Source organism: Xiphophorus hellerii, chromosome 16 (assembly GCF_003331165.1).
Source record: "Xiphophorus hellerii strain 12219 chromosome 16, Xiphophorus_hellerii-4.1, whole genome shotgun sequence".
NCBI classification, from domain to species: Eukaryota; Metazoa; Chordata; class Actinopteri; order Cyprinodontiformes; family Poeciliidae; genus Xiphophorus; species Xiphophorus hellerii.
The window spans coordinates 12082036-12110029 of NC_045687.1; the positions used below are offsets into that span (position 1 = coordinate 12082036).

Below are 27994 nucleotides of genomic sequence, written 5' to 3' on the forward strand. Positions count from 1 at the left end.
GCAGTGTCCAGATGTGCAAGCCTCACTGAGACCAAGCCACACAGAGTCTATGTTGTGATCGCAGCCAAAGGTGCATCTACTAAATGCTGACTTGAAGGTGGCAAATATTTATGCACTTCTTTTATGCTAAATATTTTATTCAGTTGGAATTATTTTGTTGAAATCTGTTTTGAATTTGACATTAAAGTCTTTCTTTGTAATTATTTGCGTCAAAAACGTTAAATTTTGTTGCTCATGGTTGATTGAAAGGGATAAGTATGATAAAACATCCATCGGGTGGATACTTTTCATAGGCACTGTACACCCAAGAGTAGCAGGAAGTCATAGATTACTGAATAAGGATCTTAAAATTCCAGTCAACGTCAAAAGAAAAATGTAAAAATAATAACATTTAAAGATTTTTGTAAAATAGTTCCAAGATTGTGAAAAGTTGTGGGGCACATCCTTGGAAAGTCTGACATTAAGATGTATTTTCTTAAAATCTGTTAACATTTAGATGCTAGATGCTCCAGGTTAAATATATCTACCATCAGGTATGGGAATGAAACAGACATATTTGGATCACAGACAGCTATTTCATACAATGAAAAATGAGGCTTCATTTACTAGAATGAGTGTTGGAAATGTCAGTGTGTCTTGAAGTGGAGCTCGGTGCATAAGAGCTCTGTGTTGTACAGATGGCTGTGCATTCTGTTTACACCTCAAGAGGAGAAATAGAGGCAGAGCTGTCGTTGCCTGAATGTTAATACATTAGGTTCACAGGCACAAGAAAGCATACACTGTCTTTTAAACAGGTTAATTGGACGGTATATTACACAGCAGTGCAACATAAAAAATATTATTCTTTTAAAAAACATTTTACAGGGTAGGATATATTGTCATAGTATTACATATAAAGTAACCAGAATGTTTCTTTAAAAATCTTTTTTTTAATTTTCATTGAGCACCCGATTAGGAGTTTGAGAGGGGAGTTCTTGCAGTGAGTCAGGGAGGGTAACATGGGGTAGTCTGTGTCACTGACAGCCTATTCAAGCAGAGACCACCTAAGAGATCTTATCCGGTGGCTATTCTGCTCTATGAGCTTCATTATCTGTCATATCTGGGCTCTGAAGAGAAGACTGAAAAACCAATTGGTTTCATAAGATTAGAAAACTGAACTCCCTGACCACAAGCTGCACCTCCCTACATTTATGGCAACAGAGTTCAGAGGACAACAAGCTCTCTGTTTGTACAAAGAATGATTCAAATCTGGAATTGGTTGACTTTGACTACAATTCACACATAAAAAATGTCAGGTGGATCTCATTTAATCTAATGAAGGACATATTTGAACCGAGGTCGAGAGCCTTTCTAAATCAATATCTTCCAACTAATCAATGACTCTAAAGCAGATGGTTGTTTTGCACCTTAGCATCAGTAAAATAAAAGAATAAGAAATGGAAAATGGATACACAACTCCTTTTCTACGCAGGATGATAGGTTTTGACAAGCCTTTGAGGCTTTCTGAGCACAGTTCCAGCCACACACCAGGAACTGACCAACTGTCAGGTATTTTATAAAAAAATGATAGAACAGCCGGTGTCTGGCTGTGCTACAAAGCTTGAGTCTCATTGCAGATTAGTGCCTGCTTTATTGCATTCACACTTTCAAGTATAATTGAATTCAGGGTGAAAAAGTGAAATGGTACGGCTTAATTTGGAATTTACATGCTGCCAGATATCACTGACACGTTTTTTTGAGACATTTGAAATTACTTTTTAATCTCATTCTCTGTCAAGTGCCTGAAATAATGAAAGTGATTCGTTTTGATGCAGACATTTTTGTAGCGAACACAGAATCACTTTCTACAGCAATATGAAATGTGAAGTATAATCCAGGAATTATTGTCAGGGTAATGACAGTCAGAAGTTTGTGCACGCTCATGGGCATGAGTGTCATATTAATTGTGGGCTTTTCATGATGCATTTGAATGATCTTTTTATAGAAGACTTATAACAATCAACTTTAACGAATTTTAAACAAAAGTGTTTGGTGTACACATTTAAATTTATTGTGTAATTTCTCTAATCCACACAGAACCAAATTACACATACAGGCCTAAGCTTATACAGTCACATAACCCCTACGTAACATTTAGCTAAATATTCCTTAGTCAGTTGTGGAACCCAAAGCTAGCTATCAGCAATTTTGTTGCTTTATTCATAAAATGGGCTGCATATAGGAAGACTTTCCTGATAAAGCTGACTTAAATTGTTTGGTTTTCTGGCAGGGAACTTGTCTTTTATGAGTAGTAAAAACATCTCCAAAAAATTGAAGAGCTGCCAAAAAGTGCTTGTGAGGATGAGTCACCAGCTCTTTCCCAGCTTTGTGCAGCATCAACAGTACGCATCAATGAATGAAATCTGCTCAGCTGTCATAGGTAGCACATGACCCATGTCAACCACTGGCTGCATATCTGCAACTTGTGTTAGATAATAACGCTTAGATAGTAAATGCAATGAAATACAGTTGTGGTTTTCACAAAAAAATAAAATATTACCACTTTACCAAACATCCAAGATACTTAAAATTTAAACTGAGTCAAGCAATCAACCAGCAGTTGATTGGTTTCGGACTTTGCTTTGACTTCAGGTATGAAAATAATGAACAAATAACGTAACAAAAGAAACATTTCTTTTTGCATCTTCCAATGTTCATTTCTTTAATGTATTAATTGAAAAAACAAATCAAAAAGTGTCAGGGTATCAGCATACTCCAGAATCAGACATTTGCTGAAGCTGTGCTGGTGAAATGTGGAGTCAGCCAGAGAAAGCTTTATCACAGGAGCCAGGCTCATTTTATGTAAACAAACAGCAGTGTCTAAAGAATACAGATAGAGCAAACCACACAAATTGGCTTAGACTTGTGACTAAGACTGACCCGGCTGATAAGAGTCACAATAATGAAACAAGATGGATTTTTGTCAGCGTGGTCATATAAAATGCTTGATTTTGATCGGAAGAATCAGAATATCAGAGAAATGGTCCCAGACACAATTGTTCTTTCTGAACTGTTATGCGAAATATATCAAACAGCAGGTAAGGAACCCAACATCATTCATTATTCAGTCAGTCCTGCTGCCAGGTCTCTCTACAAGGCAAATAATGAGAGTTTGACTTCAGCTCTAGCAATTGAGAAATGACATTTACCTTACACTGATGACAATCAGTAAATATTTTTATCACAAAATAATTACTTTTTAATTTAAAATATACAGATTTTCTTGTGGCTTTGATTTGAAGACTTTGAAAACAACAAGAGGCACAAAGTTTCTGATCCGTCAAAGTCAAAGCCTTGTTTCTTACTTAATGAATCTAAGAATGAAAAAAAAAAAAAAAACACCAGATTGCTTGAAGCCACTGGAGTAAATAAAATCTTTTTTTTTTTTTCTCTGCCATCGCATCACATCAATCTTTTCTGATCTGCCTGCTTTATTTGTTTGTTCCAAAGCCAAATCATTACAGAAACATCAAAAAAGCCTCAGCAGTATTTATGAAATATTTTGTATCTGCCTTGGGCGGCTAATTGTCTGTCAATTTACCCCAGCAAGATGCCTAATCAATCCCCTCAATTTGAGGCCTGAATCAGAGAGGCGCTTGATCATTCATAGTAATTAGAGGGCAAAGAGAAACCGGAGCAACTGATTCAATATTCTACCCCACACATCATTTTGGTGCATTTTATATGTACTGGTACACATTTATAAGCTTTGATAATGGACAGAAATATTATTCCTGAAGGTCATTTTGGTCCTAATGTATAATTTCTACTGAAATTATAACTGCTTTACCTAAAACTACCTAAAACTCATCAGCTTGCACATATTGTATTTTACATTAAAGCAAGTTAACTGGTCATTGATTGTAGGAATAAAAGCACTTATAAATGACAGCAACACTCTTAATCGTGTTTAGTTTCTACCATTAACTTTTCACTTGCATTCCAGTGTTTCTGGCTGAAATGAAGGTTTTCTTTTATTGCTTTTGTTTTTATCCCATTTGACTAAAAGAATAATGTAGGAATGAGTCATGTTTAGAGGGCTCAGGTGAATCTTAGAAATGAAGACAAGTAGATGTGCATCAGCAAAACACATCCTGTTTTTCCCTCTGCTGCAGACAACGTCTGGTTTTAGATTGCACACAACCTAAATTAGAAACAAGCTCATAGGAAAATTGACACACTTAGTATTTTACGACTAAGCTCCACAAAAAAGATAAATGGGCAGACAAATTGGATGGTTGAATGGATGGACGGATGGTAGCCAGATCCACAGTTAACAACACTGGGGAAAGAATGGGAATTTTGCTGTGCAGAATTGTGGAAAGCGAAGAACACTTTTCAGGTAGTACATCATTCCCCAGCTTAACCTAAATACCTAAATACATGGCTTTTCCCAAGAGATGTAAACCAAATACTGGGGCTGACCACAAAAGGACACAGCTGACCCAGCCCCACAAAATTGGAGGGAATCTAACATCAGTCTGTATCAGAATGTAAAAAGGAAAAATCTGGAGAAAGCCTGTAGCAACACAACATAACTACAATGAGGAACCCTGAGAGGCAATGCCGTGGCATAGTCACATGTGGCTTTTAATGGCACTGTGTCACTACTGTTCATGGATGTGACAGGAGACAGAAGCAGTCAGATGGATTCTGAAGTCATTTAGAGGACTGTCACCTCACATTCTGTCAAATTCAGTAAATATTATTGGACTGTGTTTCTCAATACAGATAACCCAAAGGGCATCAGAGGTCTTTTTATAAGTGAAGGAGTAAAATATTTTTCAGTGACTGAGTCAATCAATTCAACTGAGGTCATTCAGGTTCACTCTTTCAAGGCTAAAGGCAAAATTATCCACAGAGCAGCAAACGTTTTTTGTTTTTTTTTTAAAATAAATATAATATTTTTAGCAGAGATGCAAATAATGTATATACTGTAAGCTAAAGCTGTTCAGTTTTTGTCACATTGCATCCACAAATTTCAATGGATTTTATTATGTGATAAGAAAAAGTGTTTAATGAATTAGAAGGGACACTTTCCAATTAGAACTGTGTTTTTACATTTACATCTACTTACCAGCTACTTCTTACAATAGAGGGCACTGGACTTTATTAGGGGTATCAGATTACAGGAACCTGAACAAATGCAAACATTTTTCTGGTGTTCTTCATATATATCTTGAAAAACAAGATGTACTTTATAATGCTAGACTGCAGTAGGCAATTACATAAAGTTTTAAACTACCTTAAAGTTTCAGGTTTTAACGTGACAAAATGTGAAAAAAGCTCCAGAGATACTTTTGCAAGGAACTGTTTTTATTACAATCTGCATTTATTTTTTGTCTGTTTGGTAAATAAACAGGGAATTGTGCCTGGAAAGGACTGAAGTATTTATACTATAGAAAAGGCATTGTATGATGAAGTATACACTGCGTCTTGATCCACAAATAGCTGGAAGACATGCCATTAGCTTTCTATTACCTGGATATTTTTTTTTGTTTTTTGTTTGTTGGTTGGTTTTTTCATCCAATGCTGTTGACTTAATTGACATGTCAAATCTTCAACTCTCTTCATGTGGTGAAAGGTTTCCCAGTGCGTGCGTCAAAGCGCTACAGATACCATTAATGACCGCTATCAGCGTGAATATCCTGTTTTATGTAAGAGTGGGCTATCTGTTTACAAAAGAACCTGTCTCCTCGTTCAGAGGTGAGTCTCCTCAGCACCTCCGCGGCGCTGCTCCTGTGCGTCCTTTTACATCTCCGCGCCCTCCAACTGGAGACAGTCACGGCGCGCACCACGCCAGGAGCGCATCGGAGCATTGCCTTGTCCTTTTTGTCTCGAGCTCTGCGCAACACATTATGGGATTGCTAAGAAAAAGATCTAAACTATCGAGAGTCATGACTCCTCGAAACCAGTGAAATTGTTCTGATGAATTCCTAAAGGAGAAGAAAAAAATGACACATAAGCTCTGAAGAAGTGGCGCATATTTTGACTGGTGCGATTAAACCCAGCTACAGGTAAGCGTTTTTTTTTTTGGGTGGGGGTGGGGGGGGGGGGGGTCATTTTCACATATTCTAGAAGTTCAGTTAAGCTCAGGTCAGTTAAGCTCACATGTATCAAATGTTTGTTTTGTTTGTTTGGTTGGTTTTGTTTTTTTTAATCATTATATCTAAATGGATAATTATTTGACTTGATTTTCCGAGCCATATATATATATATATATATATGGCTCGGAAAATCAAGTCAAATAATTATATATATATATATATATATATATATATATATATATATATATATATATATATATATATATATATATATAAAACAGAATTGCCGGATGGTGTGTGCAGAGTTTCTCAACATCGTTAATGACTGACATGACCTCTTCGTTTTACTTCGTGTTTTGTCAGATTGCATGCCATCTGTACACAATCTCTTAAATAGAATTTATTCATATAGTCTAAAGAAGAGCAATAATAATGACATTCTTGTGAAAAGGAAGAAAGTACAAGAAGAAACAAAAATTAACCGGCATCTTGAAGTTATGTCATCATAATTTATTATTGAATATTTTATTTGCTATGTTACACATTTTTGCAAAGAATCCTTTTTTCAGGTTTTCAAATCCTTCATTGTTTCTTATTGTTGATTCATTGTCTTAATTGTAATGGGAAAAAATTATCGACTTATGACAGATTTGTGTTAATTTTTTTATTCCTCTTTGGTGTGTTGCTAGACTATGATTTATATTATCCTGTGCAAAGAAAACCATATTTTATCAAAGTTTATTTTAGTCCACCTAACTCCCGAAATGGACATTGAGCTGTCACTGAGGTCAAACATCTGTTTCAACATCAGGATGTGTGTTCACTTAACATTGTCCACAGTCCACTCCGTTCTACTGCTACAAAGAGAGAGAAAAAAAGCAGAAACTGGCTCAATAAAACCACTAATGTTATTGGCACTGAAGTTGCGTTTGTCTTTTTCGTACTGGCAGTGAGAAGCACTTTAATCTGACTATAGAAAGGCAGCCTGGCAGTACTCTGATTCTCTCCTTTCAATTACTTGGGTTGGGATTAATCTACAGCCATGCCCAGGCCTTAATAAATTGAAAACACAAAATCTGAGGGGAAATTTAGAGTAAATTGTCACATCTGATCGTTTGTCATTTCCTCCTGGGGAGTTTGTTATTGCTTTCTGCATGGAAATATTTCCCTTGATAGATGAAGGTCTTCACTGAATATACAAAGTGGTGTGACCTGTCTGGTTCTGGCAGGGATCTTCTTCAGACATACTTTTAGTCAGATAAGTTCTCAAGATAGACGATCAAGATGTTAAATCAATAAATTCCCTCCAGGAAAGGCTGTCCTTATGAGTAACGGGAAAAAGTAAACATAATACAACAGCTCAAAATGCTGAACTCACAGTATTGTATTGCACCATGTCACTCTTGCGTACAACATTATTTTAGATAGTCATCTGATAGTGAGTCATTAGGTTAATGTCAAGTGGGCCACCAGCATCTGTCAGTGAATGCTCTTGATGCTGAAAGGCTTGCTTTTATTATTGGATATATATCATAACCTGCAGAGAAACAATCAGGATCAAAATCAATGTTCTTTTCTGTCTGTGCAGGTGGGATGCCGTAATCAGTTTTGGACAGGGAGAGATCATGGAGCCCTGGATGTTCCCATCATCCCCACCAAACCTAACGGAGCACCTTTTGTATGACAGCTTCATGCAGGGGAATGAGTCCAGCATTAATGGAAGCTACATAGACCACAGCTTCAACCAAACCAGCACTGTGGTCATCACATGTATGTACTTTCTAGTTTGCGCTGTGGGACTTTGTGGGAACGCTTTGGTCATCTACGTTATCCTGCGCTATGCCAAGATGAAGACAGTCACCAACATCTATATTCTCAATCTGGCGGTAGCAGATGTGCTCTTTATGCTCGGACTGCCATTCATTGCCATCCAGCTGGCACTAGTTCACTGGCCCTTTGGGCCTGTGCTCTGCAGGGTCGTTATGACTGTGGACTCCCTGAACCAGTTCACGTCCATCTTCTGCCTTATGGTAATGAGCATTGACCGCTACTTGGCAGTGGTGCATCCCATAAAGTCCACAAAGTGGCGAAAACCACGCATCGCTAAAACTATTAATTTAGCCGTATGGGTAGTTTCACTGTTAGTCAATCTGCCCATCGTTATCTACAGTGGTGTGATTACAAAGCACAATGGCTGCTTCTGCACCATTGTGTGGCCAGAACCTCAAGAGACCTACTACACAGTCTTCATGTTCTACACCTTCATTCTGGGCTTCTTCCTTCCCCTAATGGTCATCTGCCTCTGCTACCTGCTCATCATCATCAAGGTAAAGTCTTCAGGCATCCGAGTAGGCTCCTCCAAAAGGAAGCGATCAGAACGCAAGGTCACCCGGATGGTTTCCATTGTTGTGGCTGTGTTTGTGTTCTGCTGGCTGCCTTTCTACGTTTTCAATGTCACCTCGGTGACAGGCAGCATCAGCACCACCCCCATCCTGAGGAGCACCTTTGCCTTCGTGGTGGTTCTAGGATACGCCAACAGCTGTGCCAACCCAATCCTCTATGCCTTCTTATCAGAGAACTTCAAGAAGAGCTTCCAGAATGTTCTCTGTCTTAAGAAGGTAGGAGGGCTGGATGAGGTTGATCGCAGTGACAGTCGGCAGGACAAATCTCGCATGATGAATGACCCAACAGAGACCCAGAGTACTTTGCTCAATGGTGACCTGCAGACCAGCATCTAGCAAGTTTTACCAGCCTATTTTAGATCTCCTCTGAAAGACCTGAATTATTAGGCATCATTAAACTGAAAAATACAAGGCACCATATGAGTTGGGCTTCTCAGCATTATAGAGAACCTAGACAAAAAATCACAGGTTCATACAAATCTCCTTAGTAAGCTATAAGAGAGTTCTTCATGAAGGAGGCCTGAGGGAATATAACAAGCAGTGACACCTACTTGGCAAATGGTCCCCTGGGTGACATGGATTTTCCCTGGAGACTCAGTATTATATATGTTGTTTACAACAGAGGACCTGCATCAAGTTTCCCAGCAATGTTTGAAAATTACAATGGAACAACACAGGGCTGTGAAGAACATATAGTTGTTAGAGCTGCCAGTTATGATTCCCTGGGAAGTAAATATTTATGTAAATAACTGTGCATATAATGGACAAGACATAAAGATTGTTTAAAAAACGGACCAATATTGTCATGCAGCTTATAATTAACCCTAGACTAGCAGTGTTTAATGTGAAACATCCTTCTGTAGCAGAATGTAATGAACTTCAGTGATCTTGTGTTGATTCTCTTTTTTTCTGTGGGGTAGTTCACTTGTGATATACCAAATGTAAATGTGAGTAACTTTTGTTCCATGCATTATTGAGGCAATAGCCCAATAAAGCTGCAGCTCCGACAACATACATCACAGTGTTAAGATAGAGAGATTTTCTTGCTGGTGTTCATTATACTAACTTTCTGTGTATTAAGAGTTTCACATCACTGCTTGTGTATAAGTAAATGTATTACAGGACAGTTTGACCACACATGTTACCTCTTTTTCAAAAATGTTGGATTATGTGACTCTAAATTATTCAGTATGAACCCTGGGTTGTTTTGTGTGTTTGTGTTATGCTAGCATATGAAACCTGTCCAGATACTGTTTCATGGATGAGGATTGTACTCGTCTTTGCTGTGCACCCATCTGTCAGGGGTTGCTTGAGCTTTAGAGGTTGCTGTGCATCGTTTTTAAAAGAAAAAAAAAAAGCATTGATGTTGTGAAATGCAATGGCTCACTTAAGAAAAGACAAACATAATTTAACTTTTTAGTGCCATTTGAGAGACAGCAATCTCTCTGTCGCTGAGTAAGTGAGCGATGTGAATTTGTGAAGGGCTAGAACACTTATCTTCAAGAGGTTGTAGTGTTCCTTTATCATCACAGTCATCATAGTGCAGTTTCTCAACAAAGTCCACACATCACCTTGACAGCCTGTCTGAATCAACAGCCAGATTGCCGTCTTTACAAAGTATTTTCAGCAGAAGTAGAGTTTCCTCTTCTCTACATTTGTTACACATAAAAAAGTTAAATTACATTTCATTGATCTTCATCACATCACTATGGATTGTGCTAACAGCATTTCACCTATTTTGTTATGCGTTACGGTGAGGATATCTCGAATATGTGTCAACTATGTATTGTACACAATTAATGCAATCATTGTCACATTGTGACACATGTGGTACTTTTGCCCAAAATAATGAGTTTTGCTAGCATGCTAGCTAGAGGGCTAATAAGCAGACTTCAATGACTATCTTTGAGTAGTGTTTTCATGTTTACCATTTTTTCCCACTATAGAGCACAAGTAATCACAATGTAATTAAAGTAGTTTAGAGTCTAAATACATCATAATGCATTGGTGACAACCAAAGTTACAACTAAAATAACTTGTTTTAGTTTTGATATTATAAATGTTTTTTTTTTTTACTTAGCCAAAGCTATACTTTGTAAATTATAATGAAAATGTATAATAAAACTACACATAAAATTTTGTGAAGACTTTAAAAAATATCAAAAAATTGTTGTAAATCACATAGTATTCAGTTATATTTTAACTAAGTGAATTTTGTTGGCAAAAATGGTACACGTAAAAAAAGAAATCGACTTTTAGAATTAAATAAAAATATTGAACTAGTTACATCTTTGTACAAGAATGTGGCCCCTTGGGTTAGTTTTGGTTCCCTACACGCGTTTGTTTTACACATGCAAATTGCATTATTCAGAGTCCTGCAACTTTTAGATGTCTCTACTTCAGCACACCTGACTCCAAAATAAACTCATTAGTAGAGCTCAGTATATATTACACAATCTACCTGTTGCATTGTGGATCTAGTTTTAATCATTTTTACCAACATTAAAAAAGCTTTTACCTCTTGTGTTGAATTGTTCTACTGTTGTGAGCCGAGTTAATTATACATTCATTGGTAAGTTAAACATTATGCATGTAGAAGCTGCAAAGATATCTGAAGAAAAAGAAAATTGCCTTTACTATGACCACAATGTAAAGAAAAACTATTCAACCAGAAAATTTTGTCTATTCTGTTAATGGGTGGTACAAACTGTAAAGCAGTAAAAATGGTTTGCATCACAGTAGCAGATTAACTAGTGGTATTAGCTCTTCATGCCTTCTTCTTGCAGTGCTAATGAATAGACATTTCAGACATTTTTCTTTAAGATGCATTATGTAGCCAATTTTTTTTTGTCCTACTCAGTGTAGTTATCATGGCAACTGTTTCTGTATCGAGTTTGTATAACCCTGATTTTGTTTCTCAAGCTTCTGCTTATTTATAATAAAACAAGGTTGAACCAAGACTGTGTTGACTTAAAGTAGTAGGAGTATTTTACTTTGATAAATATGCTTTTAACAAAAGCTCTATATAACATTAAAAGCCAAATTACTTAGAACATATTTTAATTAATTCTGAGATATGGTTACATCAAATAAAAGTTTGACTTCTCCACATCACTTTCCTTTCATACAAATCACAACTGAAGCACAAGCTCAACATCAGCTATATCTGGTCAAATAAATGCCTGTTTACTTCAGAAATATGCAGCACTTTAGTATAATAATGCAAAAACTTTTTTCTGTAAAACTCATTCATAAAGGTATATGTTTTATAGCCTGGAATGTGATTTTTTTCTTTTCCTTTATAGGCTGTATTGTGCTTCTGAATGTAGCCACAAGGTGGCGATATAATCACGTGCATAAAAGTTGCTCAAAGACCAGAAACAAAATGTTAAAATTTGGCATGTATAGAACTGTATGTCGACAAATTATTTCAGCATTCTTTTGCCCTTCTGGGATAATAGCTCATCGATGATACAGAAACTGTACAACCGACAATAGAAAACTATACAGATTTGGCTCAGATGTACTACAGTGCATCATCTAGTCCTTCAGAGGGAAAATGAAAGACAGCACACAAAATACACATTCCAGTTTTGTTCTGAGTTTAATCACTGAAACAGACAATGAAGCTCTCCTCTTCTTTTGTTTCAGCGGTTTCCCTGAATGCCTTCGGATGGCCTGAAACTGCTCGAAAATGCATCAAAACCATAATGTGACCATTACATATTAACTGTTGAACTTTACTTCTCAGAAAACCATTATATTCCTCTGACCAAAAAAGATATGCAGGTTTGATTTCGATTACAGAGCAGCAAAATACGAATCTTTTTTCTTTTTTACAACTCAGGTAAGTGCCCTCATTTTTTTCATTTGCATTTTTTCACACGAGGGAATATTTTTAAATTTTGTACTTTTTATACAAACAATTTCAGTAACCCCGACATGGATTATGTGCATCATCTAGATCTGACTGAATCATTTTGTTTTTTGTTTTTTTTACTGATCTGCAGAGGGGAAACGACACCACAGTGATCTGCACCAGCCACAGTTGCAATGAAGGAAGTTTAACACTGATGGATTCAGAGCCAGGCTGTGGTCAGGTAGTGCCCATATATGTGCAATGTGTTTATACATCTTACACATTCACCTTTTCGCTCTGCGAATTGTCGTTCCGGAGCAAGCTTTGAGCCGCAATCCACGGCAATTTTTCACACATGATCGCAAAAAGCCTGGTTGCATGCAGTGTGTTGCTAATTTCAGTTTTTTTTTTTTTTTTTTTTCCTTTTCTTGCAAAGAAGATTCAGATTTAAAGTTCACATATCAAAGTCCTCTGCACAATGCCACATGAACGCTCTCTTTTAGCATATTTAAACATCACAAAGGTGAGCTGATAAATCCACACCGTCATTATACCCACAATTCCACGAGAATGAAAGCATAATACGTCCAAAAAACATTTCAGGTACCAGAACAGCAAGGAACATGTGACTGTACTGAAAAAAAAAATAGAAAAAAAATACACAGAAAAAAAAAGTAAAAACTCAAAATTTAACAAGTTGCTAAAAAAATAGATATTCCCTGCCCTCAACCAGACTTTAGAATAATAATAATAATAAAAAAAAAAAAACAGTAAATAAATGAACATGAGAAAACTCAGGTCCAGATCTGTTTAGTTTCCATGGCAGCGCTTCTCCAGCAACTGGCAAAGGCAGCGTTTCTAAGCTCTCCCATGTTTTCTCTGGTCTTAAAAAATAGATGTATACTAGAATTTATACAGTATTTCAAAGCTAAAGTCACAAATGATGAGTATCATAACCAAACCTTCAAAAGGGTCCTTGCAAAGGTTGCAATACACTGGTTTGTATATACGACTTATTTTATTTTAACTTTTTTCTTTTTTTTGCATTCAGTCCTATATGCATATGAAAACATACTGTCCTCATTTTGAGCAAGTTAAATGCTTGGTCAGTTGAAATGAGAGCACCATGGGAGAGAAATGGAGGGGGTGCGGGGGTCAGAATACTGTAAGAAAATCCCAGGTGTGCCCAGCATCACACTCCATCCCTGCAGCAGGAAGGGAAAGGGGACAGAGAGACTGTGGGATCTGGGGCCTCTTCCCACGTCAGAACAGGCGACGCCTGACTCTTCCACCACCGATCCTTTTCATTCAGTTTTGTCAAGTAGATGCCAAGAAGTAGCTCAGTGCTTTTCTTTTTTTTTTCAGTTTCCATGATTTTACATGTCTTTTTTTTTACTTTTTATCCCTCTTAGTGAAGGAGCAGACTGGTAGTTAAAAGGTTTCAGGTAGGTTTGTGTGTTTGCGTTTCATCCCGCCCCCTCGTCTCTTCGCTCTCTCCCCTTTGAAGCAGTGGTTCTTCATGATCAGTGGTCACAGAAGCTATTCATACTCAAGGAACTGTTTATGATAGAATAAGAGATACCTGAGAGGGAAAACGAGGATCAGATTTAGATTTTATTACTTCCTTTTCAGAGTTCTGCAAAGGTCTAGCTTCGGTTCTTACCCCTCGCTATCAAGTACATCCTTAATGCTGGCCTTGGTGATTATGGCATCGTCGCATTTGAACCACTGGTCTTTGTGTTGACGGATGAAGCTAGTGTAGTGGCCGCTCTCTAACGTGCCTTGGTGGTTGACCACTGCAAACAACGAATACCTGAAATAGAGATAGATCAGCCATGATTTAGATTCCTTAATCAAACTTTATTTGATTATTTTTGTTAATTTCAATATATGTGGCTTACAGCTTACAAAGCTCCAAATTTAGTTAATATAATTTGAGTATTACAGAAAATCAACAGAAAACTGTTTTACTATGGCTATAATGTAGACTACACAACCATAGGGGCCTGACAGTTGTCATTGACACCACAAGGTGGTTAAAGCATAAAAAGGGTTTTGCTAAAGAAGTAGACTGTTGACAGAGTGCTGTATTCAGGCATATCAATAGAAAACTTAGTGGAAGAAAAACGTGCACAAGCAATCTTAAAAGGACTGAGTTAAAGCACATTCAAGAGTTTGGCAAGGCAGGGACAGAGGCTGCAGCCAGCGCTTTAAGAGTCACTACACATATGGCCACGTTTCCGCTGAGCTGTACACCATTTTATGGTCCGGCAAATTCAGGAGAGCATTCCTACCGCCAGTTGGACTCTCACTGAGGACTCTCACCCAAACGACTAACACAGTGACCAACTAGAGAGGTGATGAATATAATGCACTAGTATGTCGTCTACTTGTCACAGGCAGTGATGCGTTTCTGTCCTCCAATCAAAGGACTGTGTTGTGCGACGTGAGTAGCTCCACACTAACCGTACCATACCATTGTCCTATGGACTTGCAATAGAAGGGAGCCCAGGAACAATATGGTACAGGTTGGTTATATGGGCCACTTTTAAAATGGAAGCAAAAAAAAAATAAAAAGTAGTGTAGTAAACGTGCCGCTCAGTGGAAACAAGGCAGATATACCCAGGACAGAAGTTACAATTTTATTTATTGTGTCAAGCCACTCCTCGACCAGTTTGAGACGTTACATGTTTCTTACCTGGGCGAGAGGGGAAAAGACTGGGCTGCTGCTCAGTGCTCCAAAGTCCTCGCTTTAGATCAAAGTACATTTTGCATTTTATGTGGAAATCAAGATCCCAGAATCAGGACGAAGAGTGGAGAGGCACATAGTCTAAGCAGCTTGAGGTCCAGTGTGAACTTTCCACAGTCTGTGATGATTTTGAGAGCCATGTCATCTGCTGGTGTTGCTCTATTGTGTTTCATCAGGTCCAAAGCCATGGAGATTTTTGAACTGTGATTGCATTGTCCTGAAATGCCAGAACTATCAGTGCCTGCTTTAATCATCATGGGATCACTATGTTTGATTGGCCAGAAAACCCTTGCAACCAAAAGCCACAGAGAACCTATGGAGTTTTGTCCAGAGGAAGACAAGACAACAAACCCAACAAGGCAGATGAGCTGATGGCAGCTATTAATACCACCTGGGCAGAGTCATAGGCTGATCGACTCCATGCAACACGGCATTAATGCAGTAATTTATAAAAATAAAAAAAATTTGTTAAAAAAAAGCACTGAAAGTACTGAGTGAGTACACCTTAGAGTACATCCACTTTATTAGGCTGACAATGCACAATTAAAAAGCTACATTTATTGGTCTTATGAAAGGTTTTCATTAGCTCTAAGCCATAATCTGTAAAATAAAAACTCAAAAATGTATTGCTCTGACTGCAATGTATCAAATACTTTTTTCTAAATTTATTTTGCCAAAACGATTCTCAGCAGTTTTCTGCATTGTTCAATTGTGTTGATTGTAAGAGACAAATAAAGCTACATTGCATATCTCAGCATGTCCCCACCAGGCAGCACTTTGACATTTTTATTAACAAGTACACCCCCATAAATGTCTTAGAAAATAGATGCCATTGTAACTCCCATGGATGAAGAAAACTAAACAGCTTTTAATAGACCACAGCCTGATTTAATTAGAAGAAGTCACAGTTGGCTGCTTTGGGTCTTTAGCATGTGCTGCTGTGCTCAAGTTAAAATTTATGTGATCACTGTGCTGCTTTAGAACCACTGAGAACAAAATGTCTAGAAATCAGTCTTCCTTCATATGCTAAACCACGGGTACTCACTTATTGTCGTTGTTTAATACGTCAACTGACTGTTGATACTGCCCATTCATTCTGCTCTCTTTACTGTGAATGACAGAAGAAAAACAATTACAGGTTTACATTTTACTTGAGAATAAATTTCCACTAGGTGGCAGAGCAGCACAATTTTCTGTATCAAAGGAACAGACTTACCACATTTTCTAAATTTGAACATTCTAGACATTTTCAAATTCTAAATTTATGAATAATTAATGAATAATAATCATTACATTAACAAATATAAGCAAACAAAAATCACAGACTGAAAGTTTTTGTTTTTTCCAATTACTTGAACATGAATGGCAGTTCATCGCTGTTATTTTATTTTAGCAAAATAAAATAAAAAAGATACATTGCTGAAAAATGACATACCTCACTTTGATACTCATTTGTCTCATTTTCTGTATCAAAGCTACATTGTGAATAATTCTTAATCTTAGTCATTACCATGTTTATCCCTCTAAGGCCACACTTTGTTTAGTTTCAATAAAAAAAAAAATTATATGAAACACATTAATTGTTATGTCTATATGTAATACCCCAGCTAATACAGTAGCAAAGAATATATCATGTTTTTGGTTGAAACTCGTCTTTAGATTAAGTTAAAATTACAGTGTTTGTCAGGTTTTTTTCTACATTCTTCATATGAGAATTCAAGCTCAATTTCATTATCATTAATCATAAGACTCAGTCTTATGATTATTGAAACAATTGTATCATCAGTAATTAATGTGATTTCCCCAAACTTTGATAAGGTGTGTATGAAGTCTCAAATTCTTAGGATAACAGATTAACATCCATATTTCAAACTACAAGTCATGATAAAGATGCTGAAAGGTTCAAGTTGGATGAATTCATTCTAGTCAAGTGTGTAAAAATTACTGTTTACACTACAATCCTGCCATCTTAAAAAACTGTTTAATTACAGAGTTTTTATTTAAGAAATATGAACCCGAAGACAGTAATTACACAATAAGTACAACTGTGCTTAATTTTCACAGATATATATATCTAGCCTTACAATGTGTAATTTTTAAAGCTATTTATGTCCATATTTATAATATTTTTGTGAAGTTACATTTTTTTTTTCCCCCATACGTTTTCAGACTTGGATACTTTTATAAGACTAAAAATAGCTTAAATGAACACAAGAAAAAAAATGATCTGCCCATCATAAGTCAGACAAGATCAGAGCTTTTATAAAACAAAGCACTTCAAGTTTTCACTGCAGCCTCACCTGGATGCCATAAAGGGCGTCATGTCCAACTCTAAAGGGAAGGAAACATAGGTAGTAATCTTCCTCCGCAACTTAGCAGAGTGCTCAAACCGCTGGAGAGGGCCAGACAGGAATGACGAGAGAAAAAGGGGAAAAGAAAGTAAATTTATAATTAAAATGAATTAATTTTACAACACAATTTATAATTAGATTTATGTTTTCAACACAATAATGGCAAGCTAGCAATGGCCTTGTACTTATTTAGCACAATCCTTTTACAGCGTGTTCCTATGAATATTACAAAGATTATATGTCTCCACTGCCATATAATAAATAAAACATGGACAGTGGAGGACTGTATGAGTCATAGGATTCATGGGTGTCCTGGGACAGAGCATGAAAGCACTAAAACAGTAGGGGGTAAAGCAACAACAGCTATATGGGATGATGAACACACCTACGCACAAAGACTCAACCACACGTATAAATAAAATAATACAATCTTACAATACACAGTTTCTGTGCAGAAACCAACTGTCTTGGAGTGAAGACCAATAATAAACTGGCAACACATCGTTACTGACTCACTTTGAGATGAAAACACGCTACAATGGGGAGCTTTTTCATTGTCAGCTGTTTGGTGGACTCCTGGTAACTATGGCAACCGCCGCACTTGATTTTGGCACTGCTTCCAAGATGCTCAGGCCGCGTAAACCTGCAGACCAGAAGACAGAACATGTAACAAACTGTAAATCTGCATGATTACAGATCACAGAATCATGATCTTAGGCTTTTATCATTAACCAGAGTGTAGATTTTGTTGCATCTCAGTTCAGTAAGCGCAACAGCTTCAGCCTGCTCTGTACCTTTAAGAGACTTGCTGCAGCAAGTAGGGGTGTGTGAGGTGCTGCAGTGAAAAAAAAATGGAGGCGAGAAAAGAAAAAAAAAAACGGGGAAAAAAAAAAAAGAGTTGGGGGTGAGACAAATGGGAGAGGTAGAGATTGAGGGCACGGGCAGAAAGGGAATTAGGTAGAGAGGCAGGGAAATGAAACAAGATGAGGAAAAGTGAAAAAGAAACCGCAAGAACGAGGGGGCTGCGGAGGAGATTTGAGAGGTCACACCTGCTCCGTCAACCTGGTGATGGGAGAAGATGAGATCCAAGCATAACAAGGTTGTTGTGACTGAGCAGACACCACATGTGACCCTTTGTACAAGCATGGGGAGTTGGGGGGACAAATGAAATTTGTTTGGTTACTACTGCAAAAGGCAATAAGTAAGAATAACAACATGTTTTTGTTTTTTTTTTTCCTCTATTCAGCAGTGTCTAAATAGGATTAGTGTTCCAGTCCAACAGAAAAGAGAACATTACCAATAGCAGCAGTATAAATCAGTGGTAGAGATGCACTAATCTGGCCTTTCAGGACAGATAACGATTTCAGTCTGATAAGAGAAATGCGCTGCAGAGTTTTGGACAGAGTTGGTAGTTCTAAATCCATCTAAATTAGGAATTAATTAGGGTTATGAATGAACATGTCTTTAAACCTATCTGATTTTTATTACACTGAACGATGGGAGGTTAGTGAGATGGTGGGAATTGTCATTTCGGATGAATTTAATGAGTAAAAAAAACCCGTTCTATGATATTAGCAAGTTACGATCTCTGACTGTGTCGTCAGTGGAGTTTGAGAAAATTCCCTTTATTTCTGTGCTTCCACTGGTCCATTGTGCTGATAGTGGTTAGATTTTTCCTCTCTGTGGGACAGGAACATTTACGCTATTTATGCAGTTGTCTGCATTCTTGCTTCTCAGATTGACTGATCTAACGTCAGATAACAAGACCGACAACTCGTAGGTTAAAATTACTACAATTTATGTCAACGTTATTCTTCAATTTATGCTTTTTCTTTAAAATATGTTTTGTCACAACAACAAGATATATATTTTGAAACACAGATAATAAAGTGGAAACTCTTCAAACTTTATGTCCCTATCTTCTACCCCTGAATAAAAAAAAAGAAAGACAGAAAAAAAAGGAAGAAAATGTAATTTGTGGGGTGAAATGAGTTTGTACCTGCGTAGGCAGTCTGTGAGTGTGGTGGATCCTGACAGGTGGCTCTCGCCGTTGACCGTGCTGCCGTCCCCTCCAGGGCTGAGAGGCCAGAAAGGCGTAGATGAGCCTGGCAAATCCAGACTGATGTCCCAAAATGGATCTATTGTTGTTGAAACTCCACTGCGGAAAAAAAAGCAAACAAACACAAGAAAGAGAGGTTAGTTCAGGACAATATATAATAAATGGGAGTGAGGTTTTACTGTTGGTCTGTTTGTCACTTATTGCAAGTGATGAAAGGATGATGACATATGCTGCAACTTACACATTTAAATCCAGCCATCCTCTCTAGATTTGAATCATGTTTTTGTTTTATTCTGCTGGGGGATGTAAACTGTGTGTGTGCATAATATTTACACTTAATAGGTAAGGCTACAAAGAAAATTGGCTTTTCAAAGATATTTGTCTTTTACCCTAATGGCAGCCCTGCAGCCCACAATGGACGCTTCTAATGGCTGATATGAATATATCAGTGACAGAAGAGAAGAGTTGCTGCACATCACTAATACTGATAAGATGAGTCATGATTTTGTAATTCTCAAAGGATAGCAGTGGAAGGCCAATAAATCAAATAGGGATGCATTTATGGTGATGGGAGTGCCACCCTGCAGTAACCTGGCACCATTTGGCTCCCTCCCTTGTACAAAAAACTGATGTATTCTGTTCCTTAATCGCTTATCCTCTTGTAGTCTTTAAGCAGAAAGCCTTCTTAGAAAACTAAGAAGAATGATTACGGTAATTGTTAAAGCAGACAATGCAGAAAACATCACAATGGGCAAGGTTTGTCTCCTAGTTTGGGGAAGGTGCTTTGCAGTTCAGTGCAGCGTGCATGTATTAATGCGACAGGACAGCTCTAGGGGGCAGGCGGGCAGCGCTTCAATCGTGCTGCTGTCTAGACAACCCCCATTAAAGTAGCTCTGCAGGGACCGGGCTCTTTGAATAGGAGAAGGAGAGACACATGGTTAAACACCATGTGAAAATGGGCAGCGTCCATTTTGATCTGCCCGTGGGCGAGAGGTAGGTAAAGGTGGATAGACAAGTAAATCCAAGGGAATAAAAAGCCTTTATTACAAGCCATAAACAAGTCTTGCACACTTACTGGCAAACCTGACAGGTAACATCAGATTGCAGGCCTCCAGTGAAGATTTGGTCAATGATGCAGTTACAGTGATTTGGATTGTTGGTCTTCTTCCCGTTGTCATCTCCTGCCGGAAACAGAGAAATCTGAAAAACTGGTTCGACTTCTTTCTCAGTTTACACTTCACCGGTAGCAGTATCACTTCTCTACTTCAATACTCTCAGGTTCTCAAAGAAACCATTATTGCCATGTCTGGAGGTGAGTGAGGCTGACATCACACTGCAGCAGGGCCTATTTACATTCTGCATACCGCTTACTACCCAATTCCCTTGGTATAAACTATTGTTAGTCTCCTTCAGTACGTTTCCAATAATATCAGGTACAACCTTCTTACACTTAAGACTACCACTATACAACTTTCTATGCAAACTATTCTCTGAAAATCGTGTTTTAGGATGTCAGAAGAAATCAAGTCATGTTTTTTTTGTACAACCGAAAAAAAACATTTAATTTGAAACAAGGGTCAGAGGGATTCAAGCAGAGCTTACTTATTGTGTCTCCTTTGCAGTGTCGATGTAGAACATCCAATGCTGCAATAAGGAACTCGTGGGCATCCTGCTGCTCATATCCTGCGAGGTGACGTGCATGAGTCCACACCAGGTGCAGCAGCCGAAAGGGAATGTGGGGCGAACGGTGGCCCGAGTAAAACTGAGGACACAAAGGAAAGATGCTCAGTGCTTTGAAAATGTCTCTTACCTCTTCACCTTTTTCACATTTTGTCGTGTTATGGTTGTGCTATGATTAAGCGAATTCCTCTGGACCCATTGTTATAGGGTACATCAATATGCTGGTTTAAAGCAATTGATTTTAGCTCCCGTTGTATATTTATATTTATATTAGTATATGTATATTTATATTTAGTGTTGTTGGTTTGCTGAAAAAGGGAAACTTTGTCCCAGTATCAAGTATTTTACAACCTCTGACCAGTTTAGCTCCATCCATGTTCATCCAGCTTTCTCATCCCTGCAGAAGAGAAACGTCCCCACAGCATGCTGCTGCCACCATCATGTTTACCAATGAGGACTATGTGTTTTAGGAATAATTTATTCATAAACACAAATAGCACAGACATTCAATTACTGAGATCATTAGCTTTTTATGTGATTTACTCTTTTTTTTCCCCAAAATACAAATATAAAGCAAGGGCACACTGACTATTAGGTTCACACAATCACTATGATCAGAATCCACTTTAAGAGTTTAATTTACATCATGTTTTCCATCCCCACCACTCCAATGCAGTTTAACAGATCAATCAACTGAGAAGCGAGAGAGCCCTGCTAGTCTGTGTTGTTGCAAGACTGCAAAGGTGTTGAGATGGGGGTGGCAAATCAACTCATAATACTTTAGAGCGCCACTTGCCATCTGCGGGCCTGTATGTATGCTGCAAACAGAGAGGATGTAGGAAGATAGTTAGGCAGTGTGGGAGAAGACAAGCTACCCATTACGTAATACTTTTAAATCGCAAGATCTCAAAGAACATACCAAGTAAAAATAGTTTGCTAAAATAACTGGAAAAAGCTGCATGACATCTAATTACTAATTGGTACAACAAAAAGTTAACAGGGCTTCCTTTTCTTTCATTTCAATAGCTGTTCATATTCCTTTCGGGCAACATTTCTCCTCCTCTCCCTGTCTGAGTGTAATCCGCTGCAAAAGGCTGAGTCACAAAATCCAAAAGGGAAAAAAATAAAAAACATGGTCCTTAAAAGTCCCAGATTACGGCTGCGTGAAATAATTCTTCTTTTCTTACTTAAAGTTAAAAGTTCACAAACACCTCCTTTAAGCAAGCAGTGCATCATACCTCCTGAAAAAGCTGCGACATCTCACACACCAGACAGGAGTTTGATTGCATCTCGCACTTGTGTCTGTCTGAGAGAAAAAAGTCTCGCAGCAGCGGTGTGTGTGTTAGGGCCTGGACGATACAGTTCATGAAACACGTGTTGCCCAGGTTTATTAGCCCTCGTAAACCTGCGGGACGAAAATACAAAAACAGAAGTGTGAGAACGACATGGCAGGGAAACTGCACATATTTGACTTCATACTGTTGGAGAAGCGGAGGAGTTTAACATGTAAGCATTTATTTAATTTAGGAACCAGATAGGTAGCTCAGAAACAGTGTGATACTGAAGCTGGCTTTCGAGCTGTGGGTGTAGTAAAGGCCTATTTCATCGCTTTTTTGTCATCCGTGCTAACTTAGATCAGCTCTCTGTCAAGATCTGAACACAAATACACTTTACTTTTCATATTAATATTTGCAAAAAAACATTTGACATTTTCCCCTGGACATCACAGCTTAGATTGTGTTAGGACATGCTAGGTGAACTGTGACCCTGTGGACTTTGTGGACGTTTCCACTCACATGTGTTCAAATGTTTCTTGAAACAGTTTAATTAATAAATGGCTTGTGATTTAATAATATGGTTTTGGTTTAGATATCCAAGCCAGCAAACCGTGTGAATCCTGGAGAAGACCACAAAGCTGTGAACAATTCATTTAGAGTCCTCCTCTGATGGCCGGTTGAACAGGTGGAACACAGCCAGGTTCTGGGTGCGATCCAAACCGAGTAAGGTTTGGTGCTAGAGGAGCGTGCTCAGTAAGATGTTAAACACTTTACACTGGTTCTGGCATGCAAACTGTCCAAACAACACACAATCTATCAGCCAGTCAGGCTGACCAGTTATTCTGTCTAAAGATTTGAGGGGGGAAAAAAAGGTCCAAACGGATAAAACAAAATGACCTAGAGTACAAGAAAGCAACAGATTGCTGTAAAACAGTAGCTTCAGTGAATAACAGAGACAAAACGAAGCTTGTGATGCGCTTCTAACTCGGAACACAGAGTTCTGCATCTCGCTGTGCTTTGCCTGTGGGGTTGCTCTGTGCAGTTGACCTTGAGTATTGCACTTAAATGCACGACTAACCCCAAGCACACTTGCACAAAAAATACAAAACACCATGACAACTCATAACTGTCAAAAAATGAAAAACTGTTCTGGTTATGATACGCAGGCTGAACAAGTGCGCTCTATTGCCTACCTATGGTACAGTTTGTAGTGATTTTCCTTCGCTTTGGATTGTGTCGTAATAACTCTAGCTCTCTCTTAGTCGGCTCCCACGTTGTGTATTTCTCCCCAATGCCTGTTGAGCACACAAGAAACAAAAATATGACAGCAGTGAAATATTAAGACAAAACGGACTAAAAAGCTGCCTTTGTGTTTTCTGAATGATATAAGCAGAATGATATACCTTGCAATTTCCAGGCCTTCCTCTGTTCCTCTTTGGCAATCTGTTCCATGTCTTTGTCGTATATGTAGTCTTGACACACAAAACAGTATATTCCACCGTATAATAAGTCTATTGCTGGAAAGAAAAGAAAGGACATTACAAATTTATTATAACATATTTTTGAGTTTGGGGTTCAGGCAGATAAACTTAAAGAAGAAACTCTCCCTACGTCGTCTTTAAAAGTGAAAGTTTCAAAACTACTACAAATCTGTCCTAATTTATTTAAGCATCCTGTATTTTTGTTTAGATTTTCCAGCTACTAAAAATGTGCAAAATAGATAAGTGAACAAAGATACAATAGTAAAAAAAAATGAAGTTCTAAGCAGCCTTCTGCCTCAGTTATATTAGAAGGCCTCCAAACTTCAGCTTGACGAAAAATTTTAACATTCATCTTCAAAGTAATATAATTGACATTGATTTAAAAAGTAGAAACATAAGAACATGAGTGGAAATACTATAATCTTCGCCCTCTTAGTGTATATCCGTGCTTCAAACTTAATAAGTAATACATCTGATTTTCATAAAGATGATCATGTTTATGAAAAAATGTGTTTCAGTACCATGAAACTAGTAATATTGGTCAAAGTTCACCAGAATCTATTTGTGATCACATTATTACATAAACTGAGTAACTATGAAACAGCAGAAGTGATGGTATAGGCATACTTGTTTCACCTCTCCCACCCATGTACTAACACATACGCCACCATCTTCCATCCTCCAAGTCCACAGCAACAATACCTCAGCTCTGTTGCCATGACAACCTATTTTTAGTTTAACTGGACGCATTTCTGTTTTTGGCACTACCCACACTAAGAAAGTAAGCTTCAGCGTTATTCAGAAACCTTTCAACAACCGAATGTGCAGATTTAGGACAAAAAGAAATGCAACACAATGAAGTGGCGATGGAAGAGGAGAATATATTGACTACAAGAACTTCACTGACAGACAAAAATCGATTACTTTTCCTCACCTGAGCGAAGCACAAGAACAGCGAATGAAAAGATTGGAACATGAGGGGGAAAAAAAGTTGATGTGAAAAGGGCTGAAGATCTGAAGAGATCTAAGAGCGAGGCTGTTTAGAACAAACACGTTGAAGCAGCATGAAAGCAGCCCTAAGAGTGAAGCTGCCATCAAGCCGTTTTGCACACAGGGGAGATTGGATTAATTTGATTTGAAGCAGAGATGAGCAGAGGGCCAATGTCAGAGCAGCTTCTGTGTAGCTCAAAGCTAATTAACACCATAACCATTCACTTGAGGTATATGTGTTTAACCAAACTGTTAAGCAGCATTAATTCAATTCAAGCCGTTAAAGACAATAAAGTAAGAGTATTGCCCCTATGTGTTAATTTGCCTACATCAGAGTAACATCTAAATCTTAGACATTAACATCTTTTTAACACAATTAGAATGTTCGTATAAAGCAAGGCCTTTGGAAGATTTAGTTTTGTTTCTTTAACCAATTTCTTCTGTTATTTTAAGATGTGCTCTATTAACTTGAATGTAACATCACTGACTTTGGCTGTTCCTCTACAATTGCAACATGAGATTTAGAAGCAGAAGTTCTAATTATGATACTTGAAACACCTGTTAAAACGTTAACATCTTATTGCACCATACAGTAGTGGAAACACATACAGTAAGTAATATGTGAACAAGAAGGCACAAAAGTGAAGAGTTAAAAAGGAAAGGTTTAAAGAATCTAAGTATGTAGTAAAACCTGTTTCTCCTGTGTTCAGGCAACAGACTGCGATGATCATCATATGTCTATTAATTGGAGATTTCTTTTAATTCAAACAATTTTAAAAATTGCTAACATTTCACAAACAGCAAGCAAATTGAGTAAAAGACAGCACAAACTTGCATTAGTTAGCCCCAATACCTGTAATGTGCATTAAGTCCTTTTCAAAAGAGGCAAAAACAAATCGAGTGGGAGAAAAATAAATAAATAAAATTTTTTACTTGCGGTGCTAATGCATTTTTAATTGTTTCCACATTAAATTTCATTGATGGATAAAAACAAAGACTGTTTTATAGCCTGTTTTATAACTTCTGGAGTACCAAAGTTAAAATGCCTTTAACTTTAGAGTGCCAGGGAGTGTTGACGGTGTACCAATGGCTGACAAGACATTTTTGGGACAATGAAACATTTATATTAAAATGCCTTTTGTAAATGATGATTGGGCTCGCCCAATCCCAAAAAGCTGATCAGTATAGAAGATCTCACTTCAGATGGCACTGAAGACTAGCCTACCTTTTGACATCATATCGGTGAGAGAAATAGCAACAGTGTAGTACAAAGACATCACCAGAAGCAACGACACGAAGACAACACCGATTACTTCAAATAGAATGTACAGCTTCATATCAATTGACAATATTACTGGAAAGTTAATTTATTTCAGTAATTCAATTCAAAATGTTGACTCATGCATGGCTAATTAAAAACAAAAATCCCACAAAAATCTGAAACTTATTAAAAAGGACCATAAAAAGTTATTTGAATTGAGCAATTAGCGAAATTTAATAGAGAAATGTTAAAAGCACTTCTACGTAGTGTCAGTGTGTGGCAGTTGGCCAATGGCACCTCTAAGGACGTCATCTGCATTACATCTGCTGCTTGTAATCCTTTTTCTGCAAGTTCTTCCTTTCTTTAAACTTTTTATTAATAGGGTAGTATACAGAACTCATCCAGAAGATTTAACTTAATGACATTTTGTTGCTTACCATCATTTTGGAAGGTCTCATTCACAGTATACTGGAAATCTGCAGAGTCGGCGTTTTAACCCGTGATTGTATGTAATACATTTATTTAAAACAACATAAAAAAAATTAATAAAAAAAATAAAATAAACATCATTGGTTGTGTGAGATATTATACATTTCTGAAAAACTGACTTTAAGGTGTTTAATGTAAAAATTAAGACATAAAGCCATTAAATTTATCAGTGAGTTTAATGTTTTTTATAATGCTCTATTTTACTGACATCCACCAGTATGTCTATATGAAGAGTCGACTGGGAGACATCACAAGATAGCTGAGAAGCAAGCACTGCATTTGTATATACAGTGAAATCTGACATTCCTTAAATTGGATTGGGAACATTGGTCTCATGTGGACACCAACATAATTTAATACTAGTCTGATATAATGATGGCTCATTCTACAGCAAGACAGAAACAAAAATGTGAAGGAAACTTTCAGTGTAACTCTGTTGAATGTGGTAACTTCCAGAAAGTATCTATTGTAAAACATATTGTGGGCAGTAGTGTGTATGGAAGAATGGGTCACTTACCTAGATTGTGTCTTTTGCTTTTTGCGTGTTCGTGAATGTGTTTCTTTGTAAAACAGCCAAAAAAGACGCAGTAGAGACAAGAGTGGAGTCGGTTCAGGTGGGCGCCACACATGTGACAGATGCACGACTTGGCCTGCAAAACAAACAAACAAACAAACAAAAAACAGGGAGGATGGGGGTTTGGATCAAAACAAGGGAGAGAAGCTAGTGAGTGAGAGTGAAGGAGGAGATAACAGAATACTCATGGTGAGTGGGAAGTATACAGAGAGGAACTGTTTGCCAGCTGAAACAGATTTCTATCTTCCAGTTGCTCCCGTAAACACTTCAGAGAACACATTGCTTGAATAAACCTGACATGAAAGCAGACTGACGACTGCTCTGCCTGTTGACAAATCAAATACAGTCGAAAAACAACATATTTCCACGAAGAATCTTTCACTCTCCAAAACACACACAGACGATGATGGGATTTAGTGCTTGGCAGGCACACTGCAAGAGATGAGCAAGATCTGTCTGAGGCAAACAGGCACCACATCAGCAGTGGCTGTGTGCGTGTATGTGTGTGGGTGATAGGTTTGGCTTATATCGTTGAAGCAATCTGCAAAACTGTGCATCTGAAAGCTTGACACTACTGGCAAACGTGCCGAGAGCCAGTCCAAGTCCCGCCAATTCCCATTGCGTTCAGCAGTGCAACTGTTAATGTGTACAAATGTTGCAGAAAGACATGGCAAGTTGTTAAATACAGTAGACATTGCTAAATCTTCAAATTAAACTTCAAATTAAGGCTTACAAG

The 27994-nt window shown here is 37.7% G+C and overlaps 2 protein-coding genes across 3 annotated transcripts in view; one reads left to right on the top strand and one right to left on the bottom strand.

Moving 5' to 3' along the window:
* Window positions 1-5602: 5602 nt before the first annotated feature.
* Window positions 5603-11446, top strand: LOC116735589 (somatostatin receptor type 2-like). The gene is made up of 2 exons (XM_032587569.1): window positions 5603-6056; window positions 7675-11446. Exon 2 carries the CDS (start codon window positions 7712-7714, stop codon window positions 8822-8824), a length of 1113 nt encoding a protein of 370 aa, XP_032443460.1. The 5' UTR covers window positions 5603-6056; window positions 7675-7711; the 3' UTR covers window positions 8825-11446.
* Window positions 11447-12073: 627 nt separating this feature from the next.
* LOC116735588 (ubiquitin carboxyl-terminal hydrolase 22) overlaps window positions 12074-27994 on the bottom strand; it is a 28996-nt gene continuing 13075 nt past the window's right edge. For both annotated transcript variants that reach the window (XM_032587567.1, XM_032587566.1), the window contains 12 exons: window positions 27202-27334; window positions 23867-23980; window positions 23657-23758; window positions 22425-22591; window positions 21109-21268; window positions 20582-20687; window positions 19447-19605; window positions 17964-18090; window positions 17397-17488; window positions 16142-16204; window positions 14011-14160; window positions 12074-13929 (listed from right to left, as the gene is read on the bottom strand). In XM_032587567.1, coding sequence (XP_032443458.1) covers window positions 13887-13929; window positions 14011-14160; window positions 16142-16204; window positions 17397-17488; window positions 17964-18090; window positions 19447-19605; window positions 20582-20687; window positions 21109-21268; window positions 22425-22591; window positions 23657-23758; window positions 23867-23980; window positions 27202-27334 — 1416 coding nt within the window. In that variant the 3' untranslated portion in view covers window positions 12074-13886. The remainder of the gene's footprint in view (window positions 13930-14010; window positions 14161-16141; window positions 16205-17396; window positions 17489-17963; window positions 18091-19446; window positions 19606-20581; window positions 20688-21108; window positions 21269-22424; window positions 22592-23656; window positions 23759-23866; window positions 23981-27201; window positions 27335-27994) is intronic.

What these genes read in the sequence shown, in the direction of transcription:
- LOC116735589 (XM_032587569.1), top strand. Translation starts at nt 7,712, where the DNA reads ATGGAGCCCTGGATGTTCCCATCATCCCCACCAAACCTAACGGAGCAC.